We start from the raw sequence: 20,150 nt of genomic DNA on the forward strand, positions 1-20,150 counted from the left end.
ATGAAAACTGACCTTTTCCGGTCCTGTGGCCACTGCTGAGTTTTCCAAATTTGCTGGCATACTGAGTGCAGCACTTCACAGCATCATCTTTCAGGATTTGGAATAGCTCAACTGGAATTCCATCACCTCCACTAGCTTTGTTCGTAGTGATGCTTCCTAAGGCCCACTTGACTTCACATTCCAGGATGTCTGGCTCTAGGTGAGTGATCACACCATCGTGATTATCTTGGTCGTGAAGATCTTTTTTGTACAGTTCTTCTGTGTATTCTTGCCACCTCTTCTTAATACCTTCTGCTTCTGTTAGGTCCCTACCATTTCTGAGTCCTTCTTTGCATGAAATGTTCCCTTGATATCTCTAATTTTTTTGAAGAGATCTCTAGTCTTTCCCATGCTATTGTTTTCCTCTATTTCTTTGCATTGATTGCTGAGGAAGGCTTTCTTATCTCTCCTTGCTATTCTTTGGAACTCTGCATTCAAATGAGTATATCTTTCCTTTTATCCTTTGCTTTTTGCTTCCCTTACTTTCACAACTATTTGTAAGGCCTCCCGAGACAGCCATTTTGCTTTTTTGCATTTCTTTTTCTTGGGGATGGTCTTGATTCCTGTCTCCTGTACAATGTCACAAACCTCCATCCATAGTTCATCAGGCACTCTGTCTATCAGATCTAGTCCCTTAAATCTATTTAAACAGTAAAGAAACTATCTGTAATTCAGGAGACTTGGATTTGATCCCGAAGTTGGAAAGATTCCCTGGAGAAGGGAATGACAACCCACTCCAGTATTCTTGCCTGGAGAATTCCATGGACAGAGGAGCCTGGTGGGCTACAGTCCATGCAACAGCAAAGACTAGGACAAGACTGAGTGACTAACACACACACACACACACGTAACATTTAGAACGGATAAACAACATGGTCCTACTGTATGGCACAAGGAACAACTACATCCAATCTCCTGGGATAAACCATAATAGAAAAGAATATTTTTTTAAAGAAATATATAGATATATAAATATATGTGTGTGTGTGTGTAAAACTGAGTCACTCTGCTGTACAGCAGGGATTCGTACATTATAAATCAACTAATACTTCAACTAAAAATAAATTTAAAATAAAATAAAAAAGTCTTAAATTCCATTTTAAGGGGCGATCTAAGTAAAACATATCTAAGAACAAAATGTAAATGAATTTGGTTAAAAAAAGAAAGACAGTCCCAAGTCTCGTTTCACAGCAGGTCTCCACACAGAGGTCTGCTATCAGCTGACGCTGGGGAACGTGGTCCTCCGTGCAGCTGACAAAACCAGGTGACCTAGGGTATGAGGGACGGCACTGCTTTTAACAGAGTTCACCCTGCAAGTACTCTGCTTCGAGTGGAAACATAGTTAGGATTTTGGAATACTCTCTGAACAACCTAGTATTGTTCCAACTATTAGCAATTTTAATTAATATTTGTTAGTCCACAAGTATTTCACAAAGAATGTTAAAAGCAATCTATACATAACATAACATTATTTGGGGTATTATTGAAGAAAATGATTCAAAAAGACTTTTTATGTTGCCCAAAGTTATAGAGTTACTTACTGCCACCAAACTGTACACACAAGTATGATTAATACGGTAAATTTTATGTAATTTATATTTTACTACAGTGAAAAGTACACACAAGAAATAAGTGAAGAGATGTACACTGCCATATTTAAAATAGATATAAAGGGAAAGTGTTAGTCACTCAGTCGTGACCCCATGGACTGCAGCCCACCAGGCTCCTCTGTCCATGGAATTCTTCAAGCAAGAACACTGGAGTGGGTAGCCACTCCCTTCTCCAGGGGATCTTCCTGACCCAAGAATTGAACCCAGGTCACCTGCATTGCTGGAGAAAGCAATGGCACCCCACTCCAGTACTCTTGCCTGGAAAATCCCAGGGACCCCATACAGTCCATGGGGTCGCTAAGAGTCAGACATGACGGAGCGACTTCCCTTCCACTTTTCACTTTCATGCATTGAAGAAGGAAATGGCAACCCACTCCAGTGTTCTTTCCTGGAGAATCCCAGGGACGGGGGAGCCTGGTGGGCTGCCGTCTATGGGGTCGCACAGAGTCGGACACAACTGAAGCGACTTAGCAGCACCTGCATTGCAGGTGGACTCTTTACCGTCTGAGCCACCAGGGAAGCCCCTAAAATAGATAAACAACAAGCACCTACTGAATAGCACGGTGACAGACTTTGTTTTCTTGGGCTCCAAAATCACTGCAGATGGTGACTGCAGCCATGAAATTAAAAGATGCCTGCTCCTTGAAACAAAAGCTATGACCAACCTAGACAGCATATTAAAAATCAGAGATACCACTTTGCCAACAAAGGTCCATATAGTCAAAGCTATAGTTTTTCCAGTAGTCATGTACAGATCTGGGACTTGGACCATAAAGAAGGCTGAGTGCCAAACAATTGATGCTTTTGAACTGTGGTGTAGGAGAAGACTCTTGAGAGTCCCTTGGACTCCAAATAGATCAAACTAGTTAACATAAAGGAAATCAACCCAGAGAAACCACTGCCAGTATTTCTCATGTTTTGAATTCCTACGAATTATACCCAAGTCATGAAGAAACGCCCAACATATTCCCCACCACAAAAACTATGTCAGAACACACGAGAGGCAGAGAAAAACGATGTCAGAACACACGAGAGGCAGAGAAAGGAAGGGACAAAGGAAGAAGAAAGCACTGAATTTTCACCTTGATGAACGTGAGTCCGCAAAGCGACAGAGTGAAGCTGAACAAACGTGACTCAGAGGAGGAGCTGCCCCACATCCTGCGTTTCAGACTACGCTATACTCACCAGATTGTTTCTCAGTAGCCTGCTTGGTTCTTTTTTCCTTAAGTCCCAAGTACAGCGGAGAAGTCGGTAACACACAGGAGCTGAAAGAGAAACACAACCCTGGTCTGTGAGAGCAAACACGCGTGATGGAGTTGTTTCAGGGAAACATGCATCGTAAAGATGGTTTCGCACGACTCCGCACCTGGGCAGCACCGACAGGTCCGGTCCCGGGTGGAGGCGCTGCTGAGACCGCAGCAGAGCAGCAGGGTCCACCTCCACCAGCGCGGTCTCGTTCCCAAACATGGACGTGAGCAAGCAGAGGGCCTGCGCGGATGGGTTCAGAGAATCGGTCATGGTTGTGGGCACTTTAGTTGTGCTAATGGGTGCCCTGTGCAGACGCGTGTGACCCCTGAACCTTCACACACAACCTCATGCGGTGAGCAGCCGGGAGAGCACGTCGGAAGAAGGGAGGATAAACCGCAGTGGGTGGGCGCACCGCCCCGGCCTTGCTCAGGGTATGGCTCACGACTCACCTCACCACCACCGGTTCTGCTCGCCACGGCGCACGATCCAGCAACCTGAATGCTGAGGCTCTGGAAGTCTTCATTCCCGGCAAAGAGAAAACAGGCCACACATAAGGCCATGAGATGCTGCCTGCACACGGGCCAGGGCCGGGGCGGTGAGGACAGAGCACACAGGCCGCTACCCGTGCAGAGGTGCCCTGGCGTGAGCCTGCAGACCAAGCTCCACACGTGGCCGCAAGAGTGCAGTAGGCGCAGCGTCCCTGTGAGGACACCGAGCCAGGCCGGGCACATGGCGTGGGACCTTAACGGACAGAAAACCAACCAGGAGGAGGCAGCTCCCCAGGAGGAGGGCCCGGACCAGGATGCCGGAGCCCTTGGGGAGTGGGGCGCGGGCCAGGCCGTGTGCACGTGGGGCAGCGGGCAGCAGTCCGTCGTCTCCCCGCAGCTCAGGGGCCGGTGGGGACCGAGCCTGCAGGCGTGCAGATGCCAGGACGGGCAAGGAGTCTGTCACTCAGCCCCACAGCTGCGATGGTGACCAGGCACCACAGCAAGGCTGTGGTGGGGACACAGGGCCAACTGCAGGTCCCGGACATGGCTGGGCCCCAGGAGGAGGGGGAGACAGAGGACAGTGGGTGATGGGGTGTAGCAGGGGCTCGGGGGTTCCAGGACAGCCAGCGTGGTGCAGTTGACCAGGAGCCTGGTCCCTGGGGGTCAGTGACGGGCACCCACCGTGACCCCCCGAATGTCAGACAAAGGAAAACGTTCAAGTTACATACTATCTGTATCAAAGATTCTCTGAAGGTAGATCTTACCCTTGTAATGTAAAACAGCCTCCAGTTCAAAGCTTGACAAGTTAAATATGAGCAAACCGGTGGAGCTTCCAATCCACAAGCAGCGGGCAGTCTCAGAGAGGCTGATTCCAAAAGGAAGAGAGAAAAGCGTGTGCTGACCGTCCCCCCTCAGCCAGGGCGGCAGGGACCCCGGGCCTCGGGGAACCTGAGGGTCCCCTGCCCGAGTCTTGGGTGCCGGCCCCATCTCGGACGACCTCCAGCATGTCCCCCGGGTGGGTTTCCAAGGCCCTACTGTTGAGAGGGTAACAGGCAGGAAGGCCAGGGGTCTCCAAATGGAGGAAACAGGCTGCAAGTATCAGACATTTTTCTCTCTCTTAAGCAGCAGGAGGAAACAAACTAGCGATATTTTTTTCCTTCTCTATACAAATTTAAAAGGAGGTTTCTCTTAAAATACTGTGTTGTCATAATAACACCTGGTTTCACCTGAAGTTAAGTATTCTCAAACCTTGAGTTAACCAATGCATTTTTCTTATGGAAATGTTTGTCTTAAGCTCTGTTAATGTGCTATGCATTTACCCCAGACTCTGTCTTCAAGTTGGTTCCACCTAATGGCTCAGAATCGACTTGACAAACCAGTATGTTATACTCAGATATTGTTCCCCTAATCTATGTAAACGAAACTATTTGTATGGTGATCTGCCCTTCTACAAGATTCATGTCAGTTGTTTTATGGCCCCCGGGATGAATCATATGATGCCAAGATTATCCCAAAATACATCTTATGGGTGAGGGGCCTGGTGCCATTCTGAGTTTTAAGACATTCCTTTCTTTCATTGACAGACTGCTAGTGACTATATAACATCCAGCTGAAGACTAGCAGGGGGGTACTCTTTCTGCCCCCTTCTGATGCCTATTTCAGAAGCTTTCTCTGTCTCCTTTATACTTTAATAAAACTTTATTACACAAAAGCTCTGAGCGATCAAGCCTCGTCTCTGGCCCCGGATTGAATTCTTCTCCTCTGGAGGCCAAGAATCCCAGCGTCTTTTTGTTCAGCAACAACCTTTCACTGTCCAGGGAAGGCAGAACTCAGAGGGCCACAAGCTGGGCCCGACTCAACTGTGACCTGAGGCTTTCCTCTCCTCTAAGGTCACCAGAGGGAGGCACCTGTGGCCTCCGCGAGACCCCCACACAGGTGGGCATCCCTGCCAGAGCCCCACACCTGTGCCATGGCTGCGCCTGAAGACCCTGCTGAGCAGAGCTGACGAGGTGGAGACTGACTGACAGCGCGTTCACACCAGGATGGACGGATCTGCCGCTGCGTCTTTGTTTTCTGATGTACAAACTAGACCCAGGCTGTAAACTGACTGGCCAGCCTCCTCTGGCTTCACAGACCTGGACTCAGAGCAGCTTCCTCAGGCACACCTGAGAGCAGCACACCTCGGCCACTGGGCCTCCAACAGCCCCCACTCCCTGGGCTGCTCATGGGTCCTCAGCCTCCAACACCAGCCCCAGGGAGACCACGTGGGCCTGAGCAGAAATAGGGTCACTCTCCCTGAGCAAAGGTGGGGACCCAAGGCCTCAGACCCCCTAGTCAGCTCAAGTCCAGGCCAGGCAGGGGCCCTGAGCAGACACAGCTGCCTGACGGGTAAGCACAGCAGGGCTGCAACTGCACCAGCCACCTCCTCAGGGCTCCCACCCCAGCAGGACCAAAGGCAGGCCTTAGTCAACGCCAGAGCTCTCTGCAGTCTGTGTGGAGCCAAGGGGAATGAAATCATGATGTATTTGCTTAGTCAGAGTAAAACAGTGGCTCCCTGTTATTGCCAAATATTTAAAATACTTCTATAAAACAAGAAATAACTAAAATTCATTTGGGGTCAAACTTAAAGGTATGAAATATGGCACAGATGGCAGAAGTTTAGGATGAGTTATGATAATGTCACCCTCTCCCCTATTACAGAAGTCAAGATCAGCCTCAATGGGTGAAGTAAATTAAAAATAATCTCATTTCCTTTATTAAATATAGTTAAAAATAACTGATCAAGATTATCAACCTTAAGGCTTAAAATATGCAACTCTAAGAACACTTACAGTTATTATTACTCATACAGACAAAAATAGTTTGGTTTTATTTTAATCGTTCTAGAAAAAATGAACCTAATCTGGGAGGCTTTCTCCAGAAGGGCTTGGTGGAACTCACAGTACTCACAATGCACAGCCACAGGCTGCCAGGCTCAGGACAGGAAGGGCCACTTCAGTCTCTTCTCCCGTTTCTGGGGCCTTCGTGGACGGAGGCTGACCACCTTCTATGGACAGAATTACTGACAATCTGAGATGTGACATTAAAATGACTGGTCATGGTGAAGGCTACCAGCTGACCCCATGGGGCACTGTGGGAGATGCATGTTGTTGGAGTAACTCAGACCGAGTCAAGAAAAACCCTTGGTCTTGTACATTATAAAGCACAAGGTTGGAAATACAACTCAGACCCTGTGTCATGAGCCTGCAAGGGAGGGAGATGGAGTTTCAAGGACAGACCCGCAGAAAGGGGGTGGGAGGAAATGGCTTAAAACTAACTGTGGGTTCTGAAAGCGGGCTCAGGATCCACCGTGTGTGTTCGTCGCTCAGTCGTATCTGACTCTTTTCAACCCCAAGGATGGTAGCCCACCAGGCTCCTTGGTCCATGGGATTATCCAGGCAAGAATACTGGAGTGGGTTGCCATTCCCTTCTCCAGGGGACCTTCCCAACCCAGGACTCGAACCTGGGTCTCCTGCATTGCAGGCAGATTCTTTATCATCTGAGCCACCAGGGGAAGCCTAAGATCCACTAGATAAGGGCAATTTCTGACCCACTTTAAGAAGAAATAGCTTAAAGCCATTTACTAATATATATGTCATATGTGTCTCACACACTAAAGAAAGATCACAACAGTGATAAACGTGAAGGGGAGCAGAGCAGAGACACGTGTGGCGCAGCATGGAAACGAGCAGGTGGGTGCCCACGACAGACAGCCTGCAGCCCAATAAACAGTAAAAACGTTGGCTCCTCCCGGGGTGGTGGCAGACATTCAAGTACTTGACCACGGGGACGGGTGGAGGGTGACAAGCAGAAGGAGGGGCCGGGCCAGCCAAGCAGACTCAGCTGAGAAGCCCCGGACTCCTGGGTGGCCCTGCTGCGACACCACCCGTGGAAGCCAGGAAGCACTGGGTGGGGGAGGGACAGGACCCTCTGGGCAGTAAGATGAGCCCCCACCACCCCCACACCATCTGCTCCCCATGTCCTGCCTGGTTCCAGGTCCCCGGCTTCCCCTCTCCCCCACCCCTGTTCACAGGGGCTTTGACTTCCATGGCAGGGTCTGCAGGGCATCACCTGGCCACGTACCTGGCTTGGACTCTGCCCTCCTAGTGGAGAAACTCTCTCTCTTTTTCCTCAGGTCAACGTGCGTCACACAGCGGTAATGGTGCCCTTCAACCAAACTGAAGATCCAGAGCTGGAAAAGCAAAACACGTCTAGCCAGGCTGGAACATGTCTAGACAGGCGTGAACACATCTAGACAGGCAGGAACACATCTAGACAAGCGGGAACACGTCTAGACAGGCAGAAACACATCTAGACAAGCGGGAACACGTCTAGACACACAGGAACATGTCTAGACATGGGACTCTCACCAGATATGACCATGAAGAGCAGGCAGTCAGTGAAAAGAGTGAGCAGGGAGCCGACAGGATGAGAGATGGCCCTTCAGAGGCCGCTAGCTCTTCCCTTGTGACCTCCAATACCCTCCCCATCCCCGACCCGGGAGGCATCCCCCTACGGGCACAGAAGTGAGTGGCATGACCCCGAGGTCACATGTCTTATGCACAGCATGGACCGAGAGCAGGTGTGCTCCTGCGCCCAGCACTGCATGCCGGCCTCTCCAACACAGCATTGTGAGTACAGCCGACACATCCCTGGAGACAGCTCAAACAGGTGATGGCGGCTGTCTTGCTGTATCTCACTGTTCACTGAACCCAGGGTAGGCAAGGTGCAAGCTCTCTGGAAGAATTCTCAAGGCGTCACAGGAACTGTAAACGTGTTTGTTCTCTCCGGGCTGGTGCGGCGGCCGTAACGCAGCCTCAAGGCTTTCCAGATGGAGCTTACATGTGCTTACCCGACAGGAGTGGCCCACGGCCGAGCAGGTTCTTGGTGACGCGCGTGCACACTGCTGCAAGTGAGCTCGGCTGTTACATAATCATATGTACAACACGTGGGGTTTGAGAGCCTGACCACCGCCATCTTGGCTAATTTTGCTCTTTCCCTGTAGCGGTCAGCTTTGTCAGAAAGGAAGCAACTATCTCAGCTGATGCAGTAATGTAACAAGAAGCTGACGTTTGGCCTTGGACCTGGCCCGGCCCAGGTGCAGAGCTCCTGGAACCCGGGGGTTCCTGCTCGTGGAGGGACCCAGTGCCGCTGGCAGGTTGCTGGCCTGACCTCTGGGAGCCCTCAGTTTGCTTAAGGATGGGGGCTGGTTGCAGGGAAACAACCCCTGACCTCTGGAGAGGGGGGCTAGATGGCCTTCCATCACTCACAGCCAAGGATCAAATCAACGGTGCCTAAGCAATGAGGCCTCCATAAAAATCCCCAAAGTGTGGGTTCAGGAGCTCCAGGCAGGTGAAAACACCTCCCTGGGGAGTGGAGCCCCCTCCCACGTCCTGGGAACAGAAGCTGCTGTGCTGAGGCCCTCCCAACCTCACCCCCGCAGCTCTTCATCTGGCTGCTCACCTGTGTTAACAGATGCAGGGAGGAAGCGGTCGTGGGAACCTCCAATTTGCAGCTAAGTCAGACAGAAGAGGTGGGTGACCTGGAGACCCACTCCCTGGGACTGGCACGGGGTGGAGAGGATGCAGGCTCATGGGCTCAGCCCCTAACTGCCTCCAGGCAGATGGTGCCAGACCAGGTCAAGGCAGGACCCTGCTGGGGTCATGGTAACTCGTTCCTGGCGGGGAGCCCCCGCATCTGGGGATGGAGCGCCAGCAGAGCTCAGGGTGAAAGCAGAGGCTCACAGGAAGAAGGCTGGGTGACGGCCTAACACGGCATCCCCCCGAATCACGCCAACATCCACTCTCTTTACAATGTTTATCTGCTTTGGCCGTGCTGGGTCTTCAGTGCCGCGTGGGCTGTTCTCCAGTTGCAGAGAACAGGGGCTGCTCTCCAGCTATGGTGCACGGGGTTCTCGCTGCAGTGGCTTCTTCTGCTTCGAAGCACAGTCTCGAGGTGCACAGGCGTCAGCAGCTGCCCCCGCGGGCTCACCAGTCACGACTCCCGAGCTCCAGAGCACAGGCTCAGTAGTTGTGACTCATGGGCTTAGTTGCTCCGTGGCATGTGGGATCTTCCCAGATCAGGGATCAAACCTGTGTCCCTTGCCTTGGCAGGCAGACTCTTTACCACTGAGCCACCAGGGAAGTGCAACAGCCACTTTTAAAAAGAGAACGGTATCCATAGCTTGCAAAGCAAACTTCAATTGTTCACCTAAAAACTAAGTTTTAAAAAAGACCAAGTACCTTCAGACCTCTCAAAAGGTATAGAGCTGACACTAAGGGCTGTACCAGCCTTTACAGAAGGTCGCGTTTCCTGCAGCCAGGCCACCAGGCACCAGCAGGTCTGGCCTCAGCCAAGGATAAAAGCAGCCTTGAAACAGATGCCTTCGCGCACACGTTCACCCGTCACAATAACGTCTGAAAGCTGGAGTTGCACAGAGGGTCTCACCTGGCCGTCCGTGCAGCCAGCCACCAGCTGCTGACTCCGTGGGTCCACAAGGAGACTGAGGAGGGGCGCGGCTGCGGAAGGGAGCACAGGGCCCTTAGCTCAGACGCCGGCCGGTCCTGCTCAGCACCAAGCCCACCCGTGTGATCACACTCTGGGGTCACCGGCACCAGGGAGAGTGTGGGGAAAGCGCCCGGCCACCCAAAAGGGCTCAGGAGCGGTACACGGCCCACCCAGGCCGGCCCCTCACTCCTAGCCGCGTCCGCTGGCTCTGTCGGCAGAGGCCGCAGCGCTGGGCCTTGCTTCCAGGCAGCAGCGGAGGCGGACAGCACTTTTCTTAGGGCCGCCAACATGATTTCCCAATTTTCTGAGACACAAGAGGCTCTGACTCCAAGCATCTACTTAATTTTAAGTTAAAAGTTTCAGAAGGATTAACTGTTATGTGAACTCTTTCAACATGTGGAGAGATAGTAGACGAGCATGAAACACTCTCCATGAGTGACACTGAGACCGACAGACGGTGCAGCCCTGACGTAAAGATTAACATGTGAACTAGGATGAACTGTGCGCACAGCCTGCTCACGGGAGTCATGCCCCGAGTTACCTGTTAACACTGATGAGCTGTATATCAGCGACCCCATACGATGGTCCCAAACCTTTGGACAGACACACATTTCTTTAGAAGAAGCACAAGCATTGCCATTGTTGCTACAGCTTGAACGAATATTCTACCCAGCTACCAATTAATTTATGTGAATGGTTATCTAAAGCAGAAAATAATAAGGACGTAAGTAACAAAACTATAGAAACACAATAGAAGACATCAGAATCATACAGGAAATAAACACTTCCAGAAACGTCAACCTATGGGTTTGGAAGACGCAGACAAGACAAGGTTGGGAACATTACCAGCACTTCAGCAACATCTCGAGATGGGGTGGGAAGATTGGAAAGGACCAGTTACCAGCACTTCAGCAACATCTTGAGATGAGGTGGGAAGACTGGAAAGGACCAGTTACGTGGAGATGGGCTCACACCCCTCTTCTGCAAACAGCAGCTCCAACCCTCACACACCCTGCAGGCGAGGACGCCAGCACCTCACCTCACAGAGAAGCAGGGCTCAGCACAGCCAGCCCTCCACAGCAGGGAGCCGGGGTCCCCCTGGTGAGCGGGGAGCTGAGGTTCCAGTCCCGACTGCTGCCTCAGAGCGGGGAGGGGACCTCTGTCAAGTAGGTGGCAGGAACTTCAAGGCGACGAGAGAAGTATTTACAGACTCCCTCCTCTCTGTCTGCAGACACCTGCTACATACCCTCCATTTCCTTCAGTTACAACATACGACGTCCTCACGTCTCAGCCAGCTAATGACCACGATGAACTGACTGCGAGGTGGATGAGGCCTGAGCCTGCATTTTGAGTTACTCTCCTCTCAAGCCCCGGAGAAGGCAATGGCACCCCACTCCAGTACTCTTGCCTGGAAAATCCCATGGGCGGAGGAGCCTGGAAGGCTGCAGTCCATGGGGTCACTGAGGGTCAGACACGACTGAGCGACTTCACTTTCACTTTTCACTTTCATGCATTGGAGAAGGAAATGGCAAACCACTCCAGTGTTCTTTCCTGGAGAATCCCAGGGATGGGGGAGCCTGGTGGGCTGCCGTCTATGGGGCCGCACAGAGCCGGACACGACTGAATCGAAGCAGCAACAGCAGCAGCCTCTCAAGTCCAATTGAGTTCTGACTGAATCTTCTGCTATTGGAAAGCGGCCTCAGGGAACACCATGGAGGTGAGTTAAGGTGCCAGTCCCTGCAAGGCCCCCGTTCCAGGAGGAGGGTCCCCACCAGACTCTGCCCCCTGGAGTCAGCAGATGGTGCTGTGGGCACCCGCTCCCCACACTCGCCTGGTGACCGGCCAAAACGTCAGACTCAGGTTGAGGGCAGTTGTCCCTCGGACATTTCACGTTTGGCAGCGGCCAGGAACCAGAAGCACAGCGCAAAGCGTTCACACGCCCCAACGTTCTGACGCCCGCCCCATACCTTGAAGCTTCTGTCCTCGGATGCCGAGATGAGGATGTGTGTCTGCCAAGCACAAAACTCGGCCGCGGTCACTGGGCCGTGGTGGCCATCCAGCTCAGCCAGCGGGGACCGGCTCTGGGGATTGGTGAAGGAAGGCCAGGCACGGAGTGCCCTGGTCATTATCGTTATTAAGAAGCTATATGAATCTCACAGAAAATAGTTTCTACATAATCCCCTCGCCCACATGTGAAACTTCCTGCATATAAACCTGGAAGCTAAAACTCAGACGCCCAGCCAACAGGGAGTCCCGGGGAGTCCCGGGCCAACACCCTCACAGAAGCAGGCCCAGTGAGACGCTCTGCCGAGAAGAGGTGGGAGGGGCCCACATCTAGGGCCCGTGGCCCAGGGGATCTCACCTCAAGGTCCAGCATGAGTACTTTGTTCCCCGCACACACTGCCACCACTCGATCGTCGGGACTAAGCCTCAGACACAGCACCCTTCCCAAGAGGGTGCCGAGAACAGTCCCCCGCAGAAGTCGCCCTGCAGGGAGTTTGGTCATCAGTGTCGGCCTGCCAAGGCCACTCAGCAACACCCATGATGACCTCTGGGAAATGCTGACAGCAAAATCCTCTGCTATAGAACTGTGTGCAGAAGAGTGTGAGGTTTGGTCTGATTTTGGCTCTTCAAGAGAATTAAAAACATTGGAAAGTTGTTCTGGAAATACATGGAACCCAGGGATTGGCCACAGGGAAGTGACTCCACGTCAGGAAGGATAACGTGTCTTGGGGAACCACCCACGTACACACCCTGGGCGAGTTATGGGTCCCAACCCTCCCGCCTCCTCCCTGCGGCCACCCTGGCTCCAGACCCAGCCATTGACCGGCCATGGCCTGTGTCAAGCAGGCAGAAGGGAAGCTGTGCCCACCTGAGCCTCAGTTCCAGTCCAGAGCCTCTCCACCGCCAGGAGGAGGAGGTGTCAGGCCGGCCTGCAAGCCCCACAGTGATGCTGCAAGCCAGCCTGCAGCCTCACCTTCGAGTGAGGTCATTGGGCCAGCCCTCCCCTGGGCAGCAAAGGCTCAGTGCCCACGGCCGTCTGGCCCAGAGACTGAAGCCACTTGTCAAGACGAGAGCCCACAGGAAGGAAAACGTGCACCCACCCTACTGCTGCTCCGTCCTGGGGGCCCCCACACAGATCTGCCGCGACACACTCAGCAAGTGCTCGTCCCTCCCCGGGCACCCTCAGGCCTAGGACACATCCAGGAACCTGACAGAGAAACCCCGCCTCCAAGGAAACCTTACAGGGTGGACAGGTAGGAGGCATTTAGATGCCAGTAAGCAAAACAAATAAGCCAGCTCCCCATTTGTTCCACTGATCGAGGCATCTGCTTCAGCACTAGCACCACACTGCTTGGGAGACTGCAGCTCTGCAGCATAGTCTGAAGTCAGGAGCCTGACTTCCTCCAGCTCCATCCTTAGTTCTCAAGGTTTTCTCCGTATCGCTCATGTTTCCAAACAAATTTTTAAATTATTTGTTCTAGTTATGTGACCCACCCAACTCTTTGACTTCACCTGATAAAACTCTCCTAACATCACTGAGCTCCAACCACACTGGGCTGGTTCTCAGCTCTTCAATCAGCGGCTCCTGCTGTGACCCTCCTCCTCCAGCTCAAGGCCCGCCCTGCAGAAGCCGCAGCACTGAGCAGGTGCTGCCGCATTCCCTGCCCACACTGAGGTTCCTTTCCCTGCTCACTGCCCACCACTGTCTGCTGGCTCACCTGTTCCAGTCTGCCTCCCACACTGAGCTGTAGATTCACTACAGTCTCAGTAAGCGAAGAATATTTCAACTTGTCAAGCTGTTTTCAGAGTTCCACAAAAATCACCAATTTCAGAAACAGACAGTCTTCAGATGAAAATTAATGAGCCTATGGTGTCAGCCAAGGTCAGCAGTTCTGAGGGGCCCGGTCTACTTCCCACAGAACATCCAGCTTAGACACCAAGTTTCAAGGTTAAAGGCATCAAAAATGATCCCAAAACACCCTGTGTCACCAAGTGCATTTAGAACGAGTCGTTCCCTTTGTGCATTTCAATGTGTTTAAAGCCCCGTCACCTTGCAGCTCTTCCTGTCTGCACTCATCCAGGCTCCACACCAGGACACAATCTAGCGATGCAGAACAGACCAGAAGCGGGCTCTCTCTGCTTCCAAATGTCACGGCAGTGATGGGCTGACGGTGTCCTTTTAGGATCATCAGCTGAAGAGAGTAACAAAAAACAAAAAGACCGTAGATTATACAAAACATTTTTTAATAAAAAAGAATGTAACATAACCTCAATCCTAAGAAATTAAATGGATTGAGTTCTTTAAACATGTATTTCATATATTCATTTATACTTTTATTACTATTAAAATTACTGTTCATGTACCATTAAATTACTCTCTTGGGTTAAGTATTTCACTGTTACTCAGTATTACTAAGTTCAGTTCAGTTCAGTCACTCAGTCATGTCTGACTCTTTGTGACCCCATGAATCACAGCACGCCAGGCCTCCCTGTCCATCACCAACTCCTGGAGTTCACTCAAACTCACATCCATCGAGTTGGTGATGCAATCCAGCCATCTCATCCTCTGACGTCCCCTTTTCCTCCTGCCCCCAATCCCTCCCAGCATCAGAGTCTTTTCCAATGAGTCAACTCTTCGCATGAGGTGGCCAAAGTACTGGAGTTTCAGCTTTAGCATCATTCCTTCCTAAGAACACCCAGGGCTGATCTCCTTTAGAATGGACTGAGTATCACTAATGGCACACAAATCAAATGATTACCTCTTCCTTCTATTTTTTCCCTATTGATTAATTAACAATGCACATGGCATCCCTACTCCATGCCAGAGGGGTGACAGATGTGCTAAATACTGAAGGATAAGGACAGTAACAAGGATTTGGCAAGAGGAGCTGAGAAAGCAAAGCATGTTTACGGAACAGCTGGTATGAACAAAGCAAGAAGACAAAGCTGGAGGGAGTCTAGGCCACGTGCTAAAGCCCTGACAACCACATAGGGAGCTAGGATGGAGCTACAGAAAAGCACAGGCCAGCACTGTGCACGCAGAAGAATGCAGTGACCAGGGCTGGTTTTTCAGGAACACACATTTCTGAAGGTTCAAAAGAGAGACAAGGGTGGGGCACAGAGGAACCAAAACACCGCAAAGGAGACACAACGGAGGCTTGAGCCAAGGAGGCAGAGTTGGAGGAGGGAGGGGATGACCAGTGGACTGAAGGGATGAAGAAAAGACAAGAAGAGACAGTCAGCAGTATGGCTGAGACCCCGTGTGAATACAGAACAAGGAAGAGAAGACACACCAGTTAAGGGTGGGGACCGTGGTGATTGCCCCAGGAGGCAGAGGTGCTCTCAAGCCAACCTCATATGGACAGCATGCCTTCTGCTGTGAGAGCTCTGCCTCAAGTGGGAGGCCCAGGAGAGTCCCTCCTACGCCCATGGCAGGTGGGTTCATCTGTACCAACCTTCCCAAGAGAAGGACAAGATAAAAGAGACACACTTTGCCAAAAAAAAAAGAAAACATTTTCTCAGACATCAGAGAGTAATGAAGGCAACGAAGAATTCAGATCAGAGAAGAAGAAGGCTGAGAGGAAGGATTCCAGCACCAAGGCTGCTTCTCTGGTGAAGACAGCTACGCTCCTGACTCAGCACTTGAGAAGCAAGGTACTTATGGGGCTGGGGCACAGAAATGGGGCAAGTAAATGCATTACTGTCTGGGCATAAACAGAGCAATCTTACTGGGAGAAGAGCAAAGAATTCCATCCCGCTACAAAGTACTTCTGAGAATAGACTCAAAAGCCATAAGGTTGACACTTAGTACTTCTTCCCTTTAAAATGTAATGGGTGGATTTTAACAAATTTCTGCTTTAAAAAAGAAATACAGCCTCCCAAGGTGGGAGGGAGGGACATGTTGCCAATTCTACCAAATGTCTTTCAGAAAACAGAAGAAAAATTAGAGGAAACACTTCTTTTCAGAAGAAACAGAAGGACTACTTCCTTGCTCATTCTCTGAAGTCAGCATTACCTGGATACCAAAACCACACAAACTCATGACAAGAGAAGAAAATCACAGATCAATATCTCTCATGAACAGACATGCAAAAATCCTCACCAAATATTTAAAATATTACCAAATCAAACCAAACAATTTATAAAAAGAATTATAACCATGACCAAGTGGGGTTTATTCCATGTACACAAGATTGGAAAATTATAAAAGTCTGTGGAAAGAAATAAATGAAGAACTAAATTAATGGAGAGATGGTCCATGTTCATGGATATGAAGACTCAATATTATTAATATGTCAGTTCATCCCAGCTTGATCTATAGATTCAGTATAATCCAAACGAAATCAACAAACTTACTCTGAAGTTTATTTTGGCGGGGGCAAAAGACACAACAGCCACAAAATATTGTAAAATAACAGGTGGAGGACTGACCTACCTGAGTTCAAGGCTTACTCTAAAGTTCCACTGATCAAGACTGTGTGACGTTGGCAAAAGAAAGGACAGACAGATCCCTGGGAGAGAAGAGAGAGCCAGAAACAGTCAGCAGACCATTCATAAAGAAACAGAGGCAATACAGTGGGAAAAACGAAATACTTCCAAAGGCAACACAGACACACTCTAGATGACTTGCGTTTGGCAAGGGCTTTTTAGATAAGACACGAAAGACATGACCCATGAAAGTAGGAACTGATAAGCTGGACTTCATTAAGACTAAAATTTTCTGCTCCATGAAAGACACTGTCAAGAGAATAAAAACAAAAACCATAGGCTGGGAGAAAATATTTGCAAAAGACATATCTGATGAAGGACTGTTATCCAAAACATACAAAGGCTTCTTAAGACACAAGGAAACAAACCACTCAATTGAAAATGGACAGAAGAGCTTAACCTCAGCAAAGAAGACATGCAGATTCCAAGCGTGAAGCATAAGTCATCAGGGAAATTCAAGTTAAACAGCAGTAAGGTACTACTGTACACTCGTCAAAATGGCTAAAATCCAGAATGCTGCTGCTGCTGCTGCTGCTAAGTCGCTTCAGTCGTGTCCGACTTTGTGCGGCCCCATAGACGGCAGCCCACTAGGCTCTTCTGTCCCTGGGATTCTCCAGGCTAGAACACTGGAGTGGGGTGCCATTGCCTTCTCCGAAAATCCAGAATAGACAATACCAAACGCTGACAAGGGCGTGGAGCAAGAGGAACTCTCATCCTTTGCTAGGGCCACTTTCTTACAGAGTGAAACATACTCATCATACAACTCAGCAATCCTGCTCCTTCGTATTTACCAAAGGAGTTGGCTTCCCTCATAGCTCAGCTGGTAAAGAATCTGCCTGCAATGCAGGAGACCCCAGATCGATTCCTGGGTCGGGAAGATCCCCTGGAGAAGGGAAAGGCTACCCGTTCCCATACTCTGGCCTGGAGAATCCATGAACTATACAGTCCGTGAGGTCACAAAGAGTCGGACACGACTGAGCAACTTTCACTTCACTTCACTTTGAAAATTTATGTCTGCACAAAAACTGATGTTTACCACAGCTTTATTCATAACTGCAAAAACTTGAAAGCAACTTCAGTAGGTGAATGAATAAATAACCTCTGGCCCATCCAGACAAGAAAATATTATTCTGCACTGAAAAGAAATCAGCTATCAAGCCAAGAAAAGACATGGGGAAAACGTCAATGCAAATTACTAGTGAAAGAGTCCATCTGAAAAGGCTGCACACTGTATAATTGCAACATACAGCATTCTGGAGAGGAGAGAACTACAGAGACGATGCAAGATCAGTGGCTGCCAGGGTGAGGGCTTGGGGGAGGAATGAGCAGGCAGAGCCCAGAGGACTTCAGCAGGGAGGGGACGCTGCCTGATGCTATAACAGCACTGGACACCCGTCCAAACCCATTGAGTGCACACGCCAACTCTAAGGCAAACTATGGGCTTCAGGTAAAACAGCATCGATGCAGGCTCATCGACTGTGACAGAGGTACCATGTAGGGGTGCTGACCTGGGGAGGAAATGCATGTTGGGGGGCAAAGAGATAAAGGAAATCTCTACTTTCCCCTCAATTTTGCTGCAAACCTAAAACTGCTCTTAAAAAATAATACTCTTAAAATACAAAAAACAAACAAACAAACACAAGCATCAAGTAGACTCCAAAAAGAAAAGTGAACCAAAATTCCAGAGTAAGAAATATCAACAGGGACAAAGCATGTCCTGCCATGTTAATGGAATCACTTCATCAAGAAGATATAAAGATACTGAACATTTACTGCTTAACAGCACTTCAAAACATGGAGCAGAACTGACAGGAGAGAAACAGACCAGCCCACGTTTGGTCAGAGGCTTCAGGATGCCTCACTAACTGAAGGAACAAGTGGTCATAAAGAGAGAACTGAAAGAACACACCGTCAACCAACCTGATCCAACTGACACCTGACTGACATGTATGAGACAAGACACACAAGCGCTCACAGCAACTCCCTTTATATAATAGGCAAAACTATATTTTGTCTGTTATAGAACAGTCTCAGTATGCATCACCAGGAGAATGGATCCAGACCAATTACAGTATATACACATGGTGGAATACTACTCAATAACAAAAAAGAACAAACTGTTGACACATGCAGCAATGTAGATAAATCTCAGAACAATTACTCTGAGCGAAAGAAGTCGGATGAAAAGAGTTAAAACTGCCTGATTCCACTTACATAAAACTCTAGAAAATGCAAAGTAATATAAAGCTTATATTTAGAATACATAAAGAACTCTTTCAAATCAATAAGATAGATAATTGAGTAGGAAAAAAATGGCAAGAGACTGAACACATATATCACAAAAGAGAATGGCCAAATGAGCACATCTGTAATAAATGTGCTGAAAGGCGTTAAAGCTCACCAATTGTCAGGGAACTTCAAATCATAATTAAATACCAGTACACTCACAAGGAGGGACAAAGTTAAAAGAACAAAATGTGGGTGAGGATGCAGATCAACTGGAAGTCTCACCCACCATGTGAAGGACAATAGGTTGGAACAATCACTTTAGAAATCCGGGCTTAACTTTTAGACTGAATAGATGCACTCCTTAAGACTCAGAAATTGTATACACATGTGTATCAAAAGATATATAAAAAAATGTTTGTAGCAATCAAATACGGAAACAAACCAAATCTCCAATAATAGTAGAAAAATAAAGTGTGGTCTAGCCACAAAACAACACTGCACAGTAACGAAAATGAATGTGGATGACTCTCGGAAACATGAACTTGGTGAATCAAAGAAAGCAGCAAAAAAGAACGTGTACTGCATCACACCATCTATAGTAAGCTCAAACAGCAGCAAAACCCACCTGATGTCTTTAAAACTCTATCAGTTTGATGTTAAAGACTCTGCAACAGACACAATAAACTCCCTTAAATGCAGTATTAAAAATATGCAAAGTAAAAATTAGAAAATGAAGTGAAGTCACTCAGTCATGTCCGACTCTTTGTGACCCCATGTTCTGTAGGCTCCTCTGTCCATGGAATTCTCCAGGCAAGAATGCTGGAGTGGGTTGCCATTTCCTTCTCCAGGGGATCTTCCCGACCCAGGGATCGAACCCCAGTCTCCCTCACTGAAGGCAGACTTCTTACCCTCTGAGCCACCAGGGAAGTGGCTCAAGAACTGGAGCCCCAAGAACATATGAATGACCATGGGCATTTTTTTTATTTACGAAAATAAAAAATTTTTTTAATCTAAAAATCCAAAAGTTCGACTTGTCTTGATAGTGTTAAGATGAACTTTTCCTTGCTTATACTCTTATTCAAGAAGAAATTTTAAATAAAGTGATTCCAGGCAGTTTACGCCCTAAAAATCAAATCTTGTATGATTCGTTTCGTTATCGTTTTCCCCACAGAGCTGGTAGCTGAATCCACAAAGAGCAGAACCGTGCCAGCAGCGTCAGAGAAAGAGCAGTGACGGCAAGTCTCTGTGACACAAGACACACGCGTAACTCCCACACCTGGTGAGGAGGCTCCTCGGTGTCCCATATGCAAAGTTCGTTTCCATCCAAAGGGAAAGCACAGGACTGCCCATTGCAGGCAAGCTGAACGTGGGATGCAGGCTTCATGGAATCCACCAGGAACTTTTCCAGCACGATATCACCCGCACGGCCATCCTTCCTGGAGGAAGCCTCTTGTGCTTCTTCCATCTTCCCCCTGGAGCCCCAAGGACATATGAATGA

The 20,150-nt window shown here is 49.3% G+C and overlaps 1 protein-coding gene across 50 annotated transcripts in view; it reads right to left on the reverse strand.

Annotated features, from left to right (window-relative positions):
• WDR27 (WD repeat domain 27) overlaps positions 1-20,150 on the reverse strand; it is a 149,907-nt gene that overhangs the window by 122,958 nt on the left and 6,799 nt on the right. For 39 of the 50 annotated variants that reach the window (XR_015133489.1, XR_015133486.1, XR_015133485.1 and 36 more), the window contains exons 3-14: positions 19,929-20,124; positions 13,986-14,127; positions 12,294-12,418; positions 11,899-12,012; positions 10,473-10,524; positions 9,872-9,942; positions 7,508-7,616; positions 6,335-6,431; positions 4,150-4,250; positions 3,347-3,414; positions 3,016-3,137; positions 2,835-2,914 (exon numbers count right to left, since the gene is read on the reverse strand). Coding sequence is in view for 24 of the 50 variants with exons in the window: in XM_086318773.1 (XP_086174899.1) it covers positions 2,835-2,914; positions 3,016-3,137; positions 3,347-3,414; positions 4,150-4,250; positions 6,335-6,431; positions 7,508-7,616; positions 9,872-9,942; positions 10,473-10,524; positions 11,899-12,012; positions 12,294-12,418; positions 13,986-14,127; positions 19,929-20,124 (1,277 nt within the window). In the remaining 26 variants the exon portion in view is untranslated. Of the gene's footprint in view, positions 1-2,834; positions 2,915-3,015; positions 3,138-3,346; positions 3,415-4,149; positions 4,251-6,334; positions 6,432-7,507; positions 7,617-8,887; positions 9,943-10,472; positions 10,525-10,970; positions 12,013-12,293; positions 12,419-13,985; positions 14,128-19,928; positions 20,125-20,150 lie in introns of all 50 variants that reach the window. The other 11 variants (XR_015133475.1, XR_015133473.1, XR_015133476.1 and 8 more) reach the window with 2 other exon arrangements.

Source organism: Bos grunniens, chromosome 9 (genome assembly GCF_055505025.1).
Source record: "Bos grunniens cultivar Pamir isolate PY7600 chromosome 9, Bosgru_T2T1.0, whole genome shotgun sequence".
Classification (NCBI taxonomy): Eukaryota; Metazoa; Chordata; class Mammalia; order Artiodactyla; family Bovidae; genus Bos; species Bos grunniens.